This window comes from Mastomys coucha, unplaced genomic scaffold (assembly GCF_008632895.1).
Source record: "Mastomys coucha isolate ucsf_1 unplaced genomic scaffold, UCSF_Mcou_1 pScaffold3, whole genome shotgun sequence".
Lineage (NCBI taxonomy): Eukaryota > Metazoa > Chordata > Mammalia > Rodentia > Muridae > Mastomys > Mastomys coucha.
In genome coordinates, this window is record NW_022196909.1 from 13,795,079 (window position 1) to 13,810,755 (window position 15,677).

At 41.0% G+C, this 15,677-nt stretch overlaps 1 protein-coding gene and 1 long non-coding RNA gene across 3 annotated transcripts in view; one reads left to right on the forward strand and one right to left on the reverse strand.

Annotated features, from left to right (window-relative positions):
* The window catches only part of LOC116074371, a 22,826-nt gene extending 11,902 nt beyond the window's left edge, over positions 1-10,924 (reverse strand). The window contains exon 1 of the long non-coding RNA XR_004112184.1: positions 10,467-10,924. This is a non-coding gene — a long non-coding RNA (uncharacterized LOC116074371). The remainder of the gene's footprint in view (positions 1-10,466) is intronic.
* The window catches only part of LOC116074370 (neurotrophin receptor-interacting factor 2-like), a 13,450-nt gene continuing 8,663 nt past the window's right edge, over positions 10,891-15,677 (forward strand). Inside the window, exons 1-4 of one of the 2 annotated variants that reach the window (XM_031346886.1) lie at positions 10,891-11,076; positions 11,356-11,435; positions 12,112-12,238; positions 13,018-13,116. In XM_031346886.1, coding sequence (XP_031202746.1) covers positions 11,403-11,435; positions 12,112-12,238; positions 13,018-13,116 — 259 coding nt within the window. In that variant the 5' untranslated portion in view covers positions 10,891-11,076; positions 11,356-11,402. Of the gene's footprint in view, positions 11,436-12,111; positions 12,239-13,017; positions 13,117-15,677 lie in introns of both variants that reach the window. The other variant, XM_031346887.1, reaches the window with a different exon arrangement.

A 15,677-nucleotide genomic window follows, 5' to 3' on the forward strand; every position in this document is an offset into this window, starting at 1 on the left:
AAAAAAAAAAAAAAAAAAAAAAAAAAAAAGAACTATCTAACTATAGAAAACGAGGGAAAATCAGGAACACTGGGCATTTAAAAATCAAAAAAGTGCTGGCACATGCCTTTACTTCTAGCACTTGGAAGGCAGAGGCAGATGGACTTCTGAGTTCGAGGCCAGCCTGGTCTACAAAGTGAGATCCACGACAGCCAGGGCTATACAGAGAAACCCTGTCCCGAAAAATCAAAAAAAAAAAAAAATTACTAATAAAAGCAAGCACTTTAACCATATGATCAAAGACTGACCACTACGTACCAACTTAACTTGTTTTACTTAAATGTTTATCTGCAAGGCAAGAAAAGGATTGTCAGTGTCAGTGTGAATTAAACAAAGGCACATCCGACAAAATAACACCCTATGTCATTTCAGAAACATCCAATCAAAACATTACAAAATTATGAAAGAGAAAAAGCATTAATAGTTGAAGGTAACAGAAAAGACAAACTTAATCCCACACATGACCCAGGAATGAACCTTGAGACAAGCCATTTTTTAAAAAAAAAACTTAAAAACTTATATATAAGTTGTACAATGATTGGACCCAACAACATTCTATCATAGGTCAGGGTGGGGGCATGGAATTCCATGCCCTCTTTTGAGGTTTAAACAGGCAGTTAAGGTTGTTGATAGAGACATTTCTTTTTTTGTAAGATTTATTTTTATATATTTGTATATGTGTGTCTATATGAGTGAATGCCACCTCTGTTTTGAAGCTCTCTAAAGCCAGAATAGTGAATTGGATAGCTGGGTGAATCCTTTAGAGCTGGAATTAGAGGCTCTATATGCCCCAAAGCTTAGCTGCTGGATACCAAACTCAAGTCCTCTGAAGACCAGAAAGTGCTCTTAATCACCGAGTCTCTCCAACCCCACACGATTAACATTAATTTCAGTGGTGTAGCCACTGGAAGGTTGGTAGGATACCCATTGTCCCTTGTTCATGGAAATGGGGGAAAAAAAAAAGCTAGATTGACATTTTAAAGAGAATCTTTACTAAAAAATTTAAAAGTAGTGTCATAATATTCACAGTATTACTTCTAGTAAAACACCCCCCACCGCACACACACATTCACACCTACCTTTGCTACACTCATTATGTGTGTAAAATATAGTGGGCATGTGTTTAAGAGAAAGGAAAAGCTATTGTAGCTAAATGTTACTATGTGATAATCTGGACGGTTTCATCATTATCTATTAAATTATGCCTGCAATTTAGCTGTGGGTGTGAAATCTTTCAAATTAGAAGACTAGGAGATGGCGGAAAGGGGAGAGTGGAGGAAAAGTTGTTGGAGGAGGATGAACAAAAGTGTGTTTTTCCAGGGAAATAAAACCATTGAAAACCAAGGAAGAAATGGCAAACAGTTTATAAAACTGAGGAGGGCACATGAACCTCCCTGGGGAGGGAGAGAGGGGAGGGAGAGATAGTTAGAGATAGACGACCAATGGATGGACAGATGGCTTGATTGATTGATTTTGCAAGTATTAGTAGAGTGAAGGGGAAGCCATTGAAAACAGCCCTGTGGCTCACTGGAGCCTGGCAGCCAACTCAGCTCGAAACCAGCAGATCCGAAGGGCCCAGGCGCCCAAAGGATCTCGGTACAACCTCCAAGATTGGTTGGACTCCAGACAAGGACTCCAGAAGTAACCAGCAGGAAAGAGCCGGACAGCCTCACCAGATGCAGCGCTGAGGAGCATCTGCACCATGCACCCAGACAGGTTTCCAGCAGTGGCCTTGTTGGCAACAAGTGCTCAGAAGCTCATCCCACCCCCAACCCCCAAGCTCCCCCCATCATCCCCTGCGAGCTCCTGGAATGCTCATGCATCTTGGAGATTCAGGGGCCTCTGACTGCTGTGTACTCTGATCTGAGAGTCTTGTACTGGTACCTGAAGCTATGGAGGGTCAGGCACAAGGCATTGCGATCAAGAAGAAATGTTTCCTCACCTTTATTTACAGAGTGATAACTAAGTTATTGATGACTCATGGATATTCACTTTCTACCACAATTCTGTCTTTTGAGAGGGTTTGCTCTGGATATGAGTCTCCTACCTCAGGATCTCCAGGACTCTCCCGATGTTATAATTTTGTTCTAGAGCCTTATTTTTATTTACTACATAATTTAACAAAAACACGTTTATAGGTGAAAATACTAAAATTCAGGTAAATACACCTCTTTTCTTGGCAATCATTAGTTATAATTTATAAATATTTATAAAGTTATAATTTATAAAATAAACATTAAGCTATGTTTATTTTCTTTCCTTATGTGTATGAGTGTTTTACGTGCATGTATGTCTGCATCACGTGCCTGCAGTGCTCTCAAGACCAGAAAAAGGTGTCAGATTCTCGTGGGCTGGAGTTACAGACAGATGTAAACTGCCTCGTTGGTGCTATGAATTGAACTCCAATCTTCTGGAATTGCAATATGTGCTCTTAACCACTTTCTCCATCTCCCAAGGCCCATGCCAAAGGTGTAGTTCACTAAAAAAAGCCTAGATCTTTCTGAACTCAGACAATTTGACAATGAAGATTAACCACCAAAATAGTTAAAACTGGATTTCTCCATTTTGAACACAAGAAAGAAAATGTTTCATGTGGTTTTGTGTGTGTGTTTTAAAGAAAACAGTACAGAAAATATGGCTCAGCAGTTAAGAGCACTGTTTGCACTTCCAGAGGACCAAGGTGGAATTACTAGCACCCACATGATAGCTAACAACAGTCTGTAACTCCACTTCCAGGGGATCTGTGGTCCTCTTCTTAAGTCTGCAGGCACTCCACATAAGTGAGTTAAATACAAACATACAGAAAAAAAAAATCCACACACATAAAATAGAAATAAATAAGTCTCTTACAAAAACAATAATACCAACAATATCAGACCAGAGTTGTAAATGAGAAAACAGAATCTGCTACAAGGGACTGTTTAGGGTGATAAAAGATTTCTGTATTGGTTGTGCTGGTGGTTATAAAGCTGTATTTGAAACACACTGAACTGTTGGGTATGGTGGCACATGATGATTCCTCAGGTAAAAGTGCTTTATGCAAACCTGAAAATGAGTCCCATTCCCAGAACAATAAGGGGGTGGGGAGCCCAGTACAGTGGCACACATCTTTGTATGGCTTCAGTACTCCCACAGTGAGATGGGAAAGAGGACCGAAGGAGCACCAGAAGCTCACAGGGCAGATAGCTTGGTGCCACGGACTAGGGTTTCTTACGGGGTCCCTTGTTCTGAGGGATGATGGGTTCTGGCCAGGTGTGTATGGGATTCGGCTTTGAAAAACAGACTAGACACGAGTGGTGTAAGGTCTGAGTGACTTTCCTTGAAGTTTACGCCTCAAATACTGCCGTCATGCAAAGTGTGTGTGGCAGCCTGGGCTTTCTGAAAAGACAGCTTCTCAAATAAGAAAGATGCAAAGGCTCATGACTCGGTCTTCTGTCCACCTAGATGTGTATACAAATGAAGCCAAGCAAGCTAGCGCTCTCTCTCTCTCTCTCTCTCTCTCTCTCTCTCTCTCTCTCTCTCTCTCTCTCTGTCTCTTTATAGGCTATTTGAGAGAAAAAGGCATTTTAAGAATCTCACAAATTTAGACGTGTTTTCCTTTGGGAGAGGTTTCCTTTCTGTAACATCTTAGGTAGACTTGACTGAACTTCTCACACTCCAAAGAGATGGACAGAACAAAACAGGAGACATGAAGAGTTGCTTCCATTGATAAAGAAGGTGCTTGCAGCTGCCACGTTCGCTGGCCTGACATTTACCATGACCCAGCCAATAAGGATGTGCAATGTTGTGGATAACAAAAAACAAGGCACCATAAACCAGTTAAGAGATGAGCCAGCTATCACAGGGCACTAACAAGGAAGACCAACAGACTGCTGTAAGAGAAGAAGATGAAGGCTCTTAGCCCAATACAAGTGAGCAAACACAGGAACTGCAGTTATAATAGAAAGCTTTCGTAACTAAGCAGCTTGAGTCTCAAATTTATAAACACATAACTCAAACTTTTCTGAAGGTTGGATGGTGAAGTGAACAAAAAAATCAAATTAGGAAACAAAGCTTTGGATATTCTTCCTAGCAAGGGTGAAAGATTTAAAATGAAATATTAAACAGGGCATGGTAGTACATAGTCCCAGCACTTGGGAGGTGGAGGCAGAAGAATAAGGAGCTCAAGACACATCAAGGGTTCAAGACCAGCCTGTAAAATATAAGACCCTAATTTCAAAAAACCAAAACAGCTTAATTCATAAGGCACTACAACATTTGTAAAGAAAACAATGAGACAAAAACCTGGTCATACATGTTTGTAATCTCATCACTGAGACTGTGGAGGCAGGACAATCAGGAATTTAAAGCCAGCCTGGATTACAGGAGACCCTGTCTACAAACAACCAGACATAGGAAAACAAACAAACAAAACAGTACAAAACAAACTAGCTCACAGAATATACTGTTGGGGCCACCAAGGTTTCTGCACTCCCAGAAAACCAGTAATGCTAATCACAAATTATCTACCTTTGTTCCATACAGAAAGGTGAGAGTGAATTATGTTAATGACTTGCTAACTTTTGCTCTCTGTGGAGGCAGACCTCACTGACATTTTGCTATAAAGGTATATGTCACCCAAATTCCCCAGAATGCTCATTTAAGACTCTTCCCTCCCTAGACCATTACTAATTCTTAGAGGAGATATCACACATACTTGATGGCTGACCTCTCTGCTATTTTCTAGGCCTTTTAGCTATAGAACTTACCTTCATGGCCATGTGTATTTTGTAAAAGAGTGTCTATGTATTTACACATTAAGCTTTATTATGCACCTGGACCTAGACTGACTGGACTTACCGTTGCCTGGAAACTATTTTAACTATGCTGACAATGAACTGCCTGGCATTAGACTCCCTGAAGTCTGACTAAGCTTGCTGAAATTAATCTCAACTGAGTTTTCATTTGCATCTCTTCTTAAGTTTGCTTCCCTGCCTGGATATCTGCAGGGACCGCTCCCCCTCAATATAGATTTGATTTGATTTTGCAATAAAAATATGAATAAATGCAACAGAAACAACAAATCCAAATAGAGTTACCTTTGACTACCAACCAATACAAAATGTACAGATCAATAATGTAAAAAAAGCAGTTGTTTTTTCAAGTGCTCCCAACGCATGCTGGATTTTTTTCACTTACATGCTAGGGATTGAATCTTGGGCCTTGAACTAATCACTGTACCCTAAAATACACTTCAATCTCCTGCTTTGTGTTTTAATATATTAACATTATAAAATATTTGTTTCTCTCAATTTGATGTATTTTCATCATGTTTATTGAAAGAAACTGAAAACACAAAAGGCATTGTATCCATGTTTGCAATCTCTTAAGACATTTCTAAAAAACAAAAATTGGCAAATCATAACATATACTTCAAATATATTAAATACATTCTCAGAAGTGCCATGAAAAGTGCACTAAATGTTAACAGAAGAACTATATGTTCCTAGCACATAATGATAAAAGTATAAAGAAAAGAAGCACACAATAACAATACAACAGAACAAAAATATAGATCTTCAGTAAAAGGAGATTAGAATGAACTGAAAAGTTCTAAATAGTCAAATCAAAGAAGAAAGCAAAATAGTTATGAAATATATGATATATTGATAAGGCATTGTTATTATGACAGAAATGATAATTAAAGTAACTAAAATAAGATAAGAAAGGTGGCTCAGCAGGAAGTTTGGGGCCATGTAAGCTTAGTGGCTTGAGGTCGTTCTCCAGAATACATGTAATAGCAGAAGAAAAATGACTCATAAAATTGTGCTGACTTCCCTATATAAGAAAAAAGGTACAAGTGAGGATGCTTGAATCTCACTTAGAAGGGGGGATAAAATAGTCATAAGAAGCAGATAGAAGGAGGGAACTGGAAGGGAGAAGGGAGGGGGAGGGGAAGAGAGGGTTCAGAATCAGATGTAGGGAGGAACAGGTGGAATGGTCAGATGTCTATGAGAATGAATAGAAACCTGCAACTGCCAGTGGTGGGGAGGTGGGAGACATCTTCAAGAGATAAGGAAGGTGCTCAAAAATCAATCCTTAGCTATGACTCACAACATAAAGGATATGGAACCAGAAAAGGCCACCTCCTGTAGACAGGCAGTAACACCAGTGGAAGGACTTGGATACATAACTACAACCTTTGCCTCTGTGGTGACAACACCTTCTTTTGTGTATTTATATGTATGTATATTAAAATATCTCTGCTTGCCTCTTATAAAGGCACATAGCTCCATGGGTAATCCAGTATAATCTTCCCAATCCAAACACATTGAAATTGGAAACTTATGCAAAGTCTCTGGCCTTTCATGAGAATAACAATCACAGGTTCCAGGGATCAGGGCCTGACAATTTTAGAGGCCATTTTCTAATCTAGTATATTTTCCAAATCTTTAATCAAAATTATAGGCTTTCTACTTTGTGCTGATTCATTTAACCCAATTGTCATCAAGATACATTTCAATGAGTGGTTTAGATCAGAGTAATAGATAGGTCTATGGATTAATCACAGAGACAGTGCAAACATAATCAATGCATATGGCTACACTGAGGGCTAACCCATGTTGCTAGATGGCCAGGCATCCTTATCATGGCTTTCTAATAGAGCACCTAGACAAGAAATGAGTGAGGCAGTCTCATATACAATCCCTAAAGATGCTCTTCTCATCCACTAAGAATCCTATGAAATGTGGCTTCCTCCCTAATTAGAAGAATACTCACCCTTTCTTTCCCCTGACCTAGCATGGAAAGCCATCTTTCCTTTCAAGCACTCCCAAATAAAGCTTTCTGCCAAGGTTTCCATCTCTGGACTGTTCCTTGGACACTGTGAGTTCACTCAATTCAAGATCTCTGCTATCAGTAAGTCCACAAATTTAAACCATAAAGAGCTCTCAGTTTCAAAAACTCAACTTGAGAGTATTCCCCTGGAACACATGAGTTTCACTCAAGTTGACCTCTGCATTAACTGTGACTGTCTTCATCCTTGTTTGGTGCACCAGAAACTGGTGTTCTCAATGGATGTCAAAATATTGGTTATTCTCTTTCCTAACTACTCAAAGCTAAGAAGTAGATGTGTCACCTGTGGCCAGGAGGATCTAAGTATGTGTATAAAGTACATTTTTCTGATGGTAGCTGGAATGATGCCCCTTTTTTCCTACTGAAGAGCATCTTAACCCACAGATAAACAAATATGAACATCACCTCACAGGGCAAAAGGGAATTTACAGATGGAACTGTGCTAACTATCTTGAGACAGAGAGATTATCTTGAACTACTTGTGGGGATCTAGTGTCATTGTAACAACTATTCTTGGTTGTCAACTTCATAAATCTGGAATTAACTAAAAATCCAAGTAGCTGGATAGACTTTTGAGAGATTTGTGTTTTTTAATTCAATCATTTCAAGTAGGAAGACCCATTTTTGTTATTTTATTTTGTTTTGTTTTGAAGATATATTTTGGGTTTGTTTGTTTCATTGTTTGTGAAACAACCCTGGCTTTCCTGGAACTCAATCTACACATCAAACACTCAGCCTATACAACAGGCTGGCCGTGAACTCATAGAGATCTGACTTCTGACAGAGAGCTAATATTCAAAATATATAAAGATCTCAAGATGATAGACAATGCCACAGGATTTTTCCTGTCCAATTACATTAGTGCAGGGGAGGCCTGTGATTGGGCAGGGAAAAGGTAGGTGGAGCTAAGAGTTGCAGAGACAGAGAGGTCTCAGGAGGAAAGAGAAGATGGATAGAGGCTGATGTGGTATTATCAAAACATTAGAATAATTTGGGTAAAGTTTTATCATTATCAGTTGGGCCTGAAATTATTTATTAGCATCGTGATTTTTATTGATGCATAAGTCTAATTGGTTAAGTATAAGCTTAAGAGCCTTGATTTTACCTGGTTACTGGGTATTATGTGATCAAACCATAAGGATGGGAGATCTATTTGGTTACTGGAGTCTGGCACAGCTAGTTACAGAGGATTATAGCATAGAGGGAACTAATGGCTCTTGGGACAAGTGAGTCAAATGCTGCGGTGGCTAGCTCCAGAGAGTTGGTAGTGGCAGCAGGAGCACGAGAGTGTGGTCTGACCCCACAGAGAGTTGGCCTGTTTCTTTTTTTTTAATATTTCCTGCAACAAGACAACAACACACCAAACAACCCAATTTAAAAAAAAAAACAAAACAAAATAGGGTGCAGAGCTAAACAGAGAATTCTCAACAGAAGAATCTTAAATGGCAGAGTAACACTCAAAGAAATGTTCAACATACTTAATCATCAGGGAAATACAAGTCAAAACAACTCTGACATTCTACTTCACACCCATCAGAGTGACTAAGATCAAAAAGTCAAGTGATAGCACCTGATGGCAAGGATGTACAGCAAGAGGTGGAGTGCAAACTTGTACAACCACTTTGGAAATCAATTTGGCAGTTATCAGAAATTTGGGAACAATTCTACTTCAAGACCCAGTTTTACCAACCACTCCTGGGGATATACCCAAAAGATGCTCCACCATCCCACAAAGACACTTGCTCAACTATGTTCATAGCAGCTTTATTCATAATAGCCAGAAACTAGAATCAACCTAGCTGTCCCTCAACTGAAGAATGGATGAAGAACATGTGGTTCATTTACACAATGGAATACTACTCAGCCTTTAAAACCAAGGACATTAAGAATTCTGCAGGCAAATGGATGGAAGTAGAACCAAACCCAAAAGGACATGCATGGTATGTACTCACTTATAAGTAGATATTAGCCATAAAGTACAGGATAATCACTCTATAATCCACAGACCCAAAGAATCCAAATAACAAGAAGGACCCAAAGAGGTTGATTGAGTCTTTCTCACAATGGGAAATAAAATAGATATCAGAGGTGGATGGAAGGAGGGAACTGGGTGAGAGAGGAGGTGGGGAGGGGAGTGGGGCAGGGAGGATCTGGTGTAGAGAGAGCAGGGAAGAGAGAATGGAAATAGGCTGGGGGGTGGCATCTCTAGGATATGCCAGAGACCTTGAACAGGATAGAGGAGGCCCTAGGGTGTTGATGAAAGTAACTAGCAGAAACTCCTAGTGGTGGAAGATATGGATCTGGAAGTGGCCACTTTCTATCGTCAGGCAGGACTTCCAGTGGAAGGATAAGGAGAACAATTCATCCAAAAAACTTTTGATCTAAAATGTGTCCTGCCTAAAAGATATGCAGGGACAAAGATACAGCAAAGACAGAGGGAATAACCAATCAATGACTGGCCCAAATTGAGACCCATCCCATGGACAAGAACCAATCCCCAACATATTCCATTCTGCTTGCAGATAGGATCCTAGCATAACTGTCCTCTGAGAAGGTCCACCCAACAGGTGATGGGAACTGATACAGAGACCCACGGCCAAACATTAGATGGAGTAACAAAACTGGACCCTTGGAGGCTCCCAGAGACTGAACTACCAACAAAAGAGCACGCATGGACTGGCCTAGGCTCCCTACACATATGCAGTACATGTGCAGTTTGGTCATCATGCAGGTCTCCCAACAACTGAAGTGAGAGCAGTTCCTCAATTTGTTGCCTACCTGTGGATTCCATTCCTCTAACTGAGCCACTTTGTCTAGCCTCAGTGAGAGAGGGAGTGCCTAGTCTTATAGTAATTAATGCAGAGGGGTGGGGTAAGGGGTATGGATATGGACAGGGGTCCTCAGTGGAGAAGGGAAAGGAACTGAAAGAAGGGGGGACTGGGAGGAGAGGGGGCTGATATTGGGATGTAATGTGAATTAATTAATCAATTAATTAATTTTAAAAAAGAGATAGACTTTTTTTGTCCGGGAACTTGATGTATAGACCATGCTGATCTCCAACTCATAAAGATCAACTTGCTTCTGCCTCTCAAGTGCTGGGATTAAAGATATGAGTCACCACAGCCATGTGAGAAGACCCACTTTTAATCAGGATCTTTTGAGGTCAGAAGATCCACCTTTAACGTGGGCCACACCTTCTGCTGACATTCTATATAAAGGACATGGAAGAAAGAAATTCTCACTCTTTGTTTGCTCTTGCTCTCTCTAGTAAATCCACTACATCAGTGGCATTAGATCCTACCTGTTTGGGATTCTGATATATACAGCTGAGAAGTCCAGCTTTCTAGACTGAACAAGTACTGAATTTTTGAACAAGTACTGAATTTTTGGACCTTCCATTGGTAGATAGCCAGTATTGGCCTAGTTGAACCACAGCCTACGGGTAAGGCATTTTAATAAATCCCCTCTAACAATGGGTGGGTGGATTATAGATAGGGTAAGTAGATAGACAGATAGACAGACAGACAGACAGACAGACAGACAGACCCATTCGTTCATTTGTCCATTCAGTTGTTTCCCTAGAGAACACTTACTAATTAAGGTCAGCAAAAGAGTCCTTGCCTCCGATCCACCGCCCGCCTCCATCCGGGTCCGTCTTCTCTACACTGGTTGAGCTGTACATTCGGTACGTCCCCTCCTTCCGCCTTCCTTACTCAGCTACGTTGCGTACATCCATCAGCTGACCTAACCCCGGCACTTCCGGCCCCCACACTTGCCCATCCACAGCATACGATTTGTCCAAGTTCATTTGCTCCTGTTAGTTGGTTCAACTCCCTCCTAGCCTCGGTCTCTGTCCACAGAGATACCGGTGCTCAGCGTCTCTTCCAAAGGCTCCATCCTACTTCTTTAGCAGCCAATAGCACACTCCTACGGACTTCCGGATTAGCCCGGCAACAGGACGGACGCCTCCGGATTGCTGCCGCTCGACGTCCGCGAGGGCCCCTGGGAGTTGTAGTCCGGACCAGCGAGCCGTTGCAGTTTGGGGCAAGCCTCACCGGCGAGCGCCATTGTGACTTTCGCAGGCGCTGGTAGCCCTGCGTGAGAGCCCGTCGGGGACAGCAGCCCATCTTCTGTTTTATTTGCAACCTCTGGAGCCCAGTGTCGGCTTCGTTAGTAGCTCCACTTCTACGGACCCGGGGGAAGGTGTGTAGTCCTGATTTCGGATCCTGAGGAGACATCGCGTTCTAGATGGGGAACACAGTTTAAGAAAACCAACCGCGTTCTGGATTGGAGGACATCAGCCGTCCCCTCTCGGTTAAAGGGAAACCTACTTGTAAACTTATGGAATTCGCGGAGAGGACTCAATGGGCACTTTGCAATTTTGGGATGGACTGGTCATATCCTGCTGAGGTCGGTATATGGGCAAAGATGGGGGAGCCACTGGGCACATTCCTTAGTGCCCCCCGCCTCTTCCACCTTCAGGTTCGTCAGCGTTCTGCCAACTCCCACTAGAGAAGACTAAAGACAGTATGGCTTCCACGCTTCCAACGTCCTGCTCCCATGTGAGTAAAGGCTTCTTTTTAACTTTTGAGTCAGCTCAGGCGCAGGCTATTGGTGAGATTTTGTTCTCAAATACCCTAGAGTTGTGGAAGGAGTTGAAGGACTGCCCAAGAGTTAGAATAGAAGAAACAAACAAACCGATTTCTGAACCAGAACTTGCAAGCCAGTTTGAGGCTTTTCAATTAAAACAAAAACAAAAGCCACTTCTCTTACATTTGTTTTGTGTATGGGTGTGCACATGTGTGCCACTGCCTTCTTGGAGAGGACAGAGGACACCTTCCCGGATCACTGTCCTTTTTTTTTTTTTTTTTTTTTTTTTTTTTTTTTTTTTTTTGTATTTTCTTTCTTTAAGCTAGGGGTCTGGTGAAAGAAACTGACAAGTGTAAGAAAAGGCTCATGTTTATTTCTCAGCAGCTACATTAAAGAAGTAACAGCTCAAAAACAAGAAAAGAAAAGAGTTATAGATAGGAGCCAACAGTCCTATTCCTTGGTTAGTGAGAAATGAACAGGTTTTCATAGACCACAGATTCCCCTTATCCCCTGATTAGTGCTCTAGGATTCAGACAAAGGAACTTGAGATAAATAAAATGTAACTGGGTCATCTTGCTCAGCCTTTCTATTTTTCTGTCACCATGGAAGAGGAAAACCTGTGGCTGAACTACATCTTGTGACTTTTAGGCGTCTGTGAAGTTTGAAGATATATCCGTGACATTTACCAAGGAAGAGTGGGCACAGCTGGACCTCCAACAGAAGTGCCTGTACAGGGATGTCATGATGGAGAACTACAGTAACTTGATTTCAGTGGGTAAGCCAGCCTCCACTTTAATAAAGATCTGTTTGGGGGAGCACTCTTTTAATTCCAGCACTTCAGAGGTGGAGGAGGATTGGAAGTTCAGTGCCAGTCTTGACTCTACCTGCCAGCACCCCAACTCTGAATGTGTGCTACATCTGAACTGTTTGTGCTTGGGCTTAGGCTGGACGAACCAGAGGAGAAGTGTTAAGGGAGTGTAGAACTTGGTAGAGGGGAAAAAGGCAGCTTTTTGGTCTGACTTGAGAAGTTTCATCCAAGCGATACATCAGGGTCTCTGAATACTGGGCAGAGCCTATAAGGGATGTTTGTAGCTGTAGGGACAGTTGCCTATAATTTTTATGGCCCGTCAAACCTATGAGATGTCAATATCCAGCAGCTCAGGGGTATCATCAAAAATTGTGATTTCTTTGTGGTTCTTAGGAAGTCTTCTGTCCTCTCTAATTATTTCATAGCTGTGGCTCCAAGCTTTGTGTCTATGTCTAAGCAGAAACAAAAGTTGATAGTCCTGACTAGTTCTTTCTCAACTGTCAAATTTAGCAGGGAAGCTTTTCCAGAATGTCTCTCAGTTGACCAACCTCCATTTTTACTTTATGGTACCTTTGTTGTCAAGGAAACCCATGAAATCCAACTAAAGGAATGGATATGTAGTTGTCACTGTCAAAGACCTGAAGTCATCATGTCACAGCATGGGGGAAGGAGGGGATAGAATGTTGGAGCAGGACAGGATTTTCTCTAAGCAGACCTCCAAGCCCTGTCCCTTTTCGATTGAGCAGAGCATCACTTTTCCAAGCCAAATGTGATACATCAGTTAGAAGAAGCAGAAGACTTCTTCTCACCAGTGCAGAGAGAAATTCCTCAAGATACTCTTCCAGGTAAGAGCCAGGCATGTGGGAGTTTCCAAAAGGGATGAATCTTCTGGTTATTCTGACACTAATGTCTTTTAAGCAGTATGAGAACCCAGGTAGCATGTTGTGGTAAGGATAAGTTGTTTTCAGTCTGCTGTCATTTTTTCATGATGGTAGTGATTAAGCCCAGGGACTTTCACATGATAAGCAGAGCAGACATGCTGCCACTTGAACTAACGTCCCCAGCTTCAGTCTTTATTCAAGGGTTGCAGTTGTGGTATTGGGGTTTGTGTGTAGTAGTGGTAGTGTTTGTGGTGGGGGTTTTGTTGTTTTGGATTTTTCTTTTGTTTTGAGATAAGGTCTTATATAGATCAGGCTAGCCTCTAACCTATTAATTAACTAAGGATAGGAATTCCTGATTACCCATCTGTATTAGGCATCCTGGAATTATAAATGTGTGCCACCACACTAGCTGCTGTTTTTATTTCTCTTCTAAGTTTTTTATTGTTGTTTTTAATCACATAGTCATATTGTTTGAATATTTTTGTGAGCTCCAGCATTTTTAACCTCTTTTGTTGTTGTTCTGTTAATGTGGTTTCACTTTATATATAGTAGGCATAAAATCTCTGAGCCGCCCAAAAATTCAGATTCATTCTTCTTCTGTTTGTTGGAAATAGTATCTTTCTGTAGACTAAATTACTGTTGACATAGTATAGAAATCTCTTCTGTTTTCTTGTGCTTTGTTGATTTTTTCCCCCTTTCTGGGTACATGCCATAATGCAACACGTTTTATTGTTTATTAATGAACTTTAATAAATTTTTATACCCCTTGTAGTTTAAAAAAATAATCTTTGCCAGGGTGTTGTCACACACACCTTTAATCCCAGCACTTGGGAAACAGCTGTAAGTTTAAGGCCAACTGGTGTACAGAGCAAGTTCCAGGACAGCCAGAATTATACAGAGAAACCATCTTAAACAAATTGAACAAAGACATCTTTGTTTGATGTCTTTTAACCCTCTAGATAAAGACCAGTTTGCCTAGATTAGTTGAGAAAATATTTTAGAATGTACATTAAATTTGATTGTAGTTAATTGTTACTGTTACCTGTTCTGGTTAATCCTTAGTTGTTCATTTGAGCCTGTATGCTGCTAAATCCTCTTAACATTGACCTTTTAATTACTTTTCTATTGCTGTGAAGATATACTGTGACCAAGATACAATGAAAAAGTCTTAAGTGAGGGTTTGCATGTAGTTCAGTGGGTACGTGGTAACCATCATGGTTAGGAGCATGTCAACAGGCAGGCAGGCATGGTGCTGAAGCAGTAGCTAAGAGCTTACTTCCTAATTCACAAGTCAGAAGCAGGTAGAGAGCTCAAGGTAGCTGGCAATGGCCTAGACTTTTGAAACCTCAAAACTCAACCCCAGTGACACAGCTCCTCCAATAGGGCAACACCTAATCTTTTCTAAACAGTTCTACCAAGTGGGAACCAGGCATTCAAATATATTAGCCTGGAGGCCCATTCTCATTCAAATCACCATAATCTACTTGCTGGCCCAATAAGCCCATGGCAGTATGCATGCAGTCCATCTTCAGAAGTGCTCATAGCCTTTCACAGTCTGAACACTTTAAAAGTTGATAGCCTTGGGGCTGGAGAGATAGCTCAATGGTTAGAGCATTGACTATGCTTGCAGAGTCCTAGCAGTCACATGGCAGCTCAGAACCATGTGTAACTCCAGTCTCAGGAGTTACATGATGCCCTCTTCTGTCTTCTGAAGGCACTGCACTCACACAGTTCAAAGTCTCTTCTGAGACTCAAAGCAATGTCTTTAATTGTAGCCCTGTTAAAATGCAAAAAGCAAGTTCTTTTTGCATTTTCTTTTTCTTTTCTTTCTTTTTTTTTTTGGTTTTTCGAAACATCTTTTTGCATTTTCTAACATACAGTGGCACAGAATATATATATTTCCATTCCAGAAGAGGGAAAGTGAGGAACTACTGGACCTAATCAAAACTAAGCAAGGCAAACTCCCAATCCTGTAGGTCCGTGTAACTGGGGATTTCCTTACAGTTTCAAAGGGCAAGTCCATGGCCCTCAGAGTGGGTAGCATGGCACTGCAGCAGTAATGAGAGTATATGTGTGACTCACAAGCAGAAGACAGAGGGAGAGAGCTAACTGGAACTGGCATGAGCTTTGGAAATACCTCAGTGGACACACCTTGTCCAGCAAGGCCCCATAACTTGTGCTCTTACCAAAGAGTTCAACCAACTGAGACCAAATATTCAAACATATGAGTCTATGGTGTTGTTAATTTTTTCTTTGCATTGGGCAGTTACATCGTGCCATCATCATATCCAAAGCATGATTCTAAAAGGAAAGAGTGGGTATCTGCATGGCATGTAGGGAAATGTGTAGGTTCTGATGAGCATGATGCTATTAGATTCTGCTTTGTTTCTCATCTGAGTGAATAAATATTCATCTAGTGCTTTCTAATGAATGAAAAGTCATTCCTATATGATAAATAAGAAAATACCTATTTCCATTGCAGAATCTTCCAAGGTAGTTAAAGTGGTAACATAGAAATAAGAAAT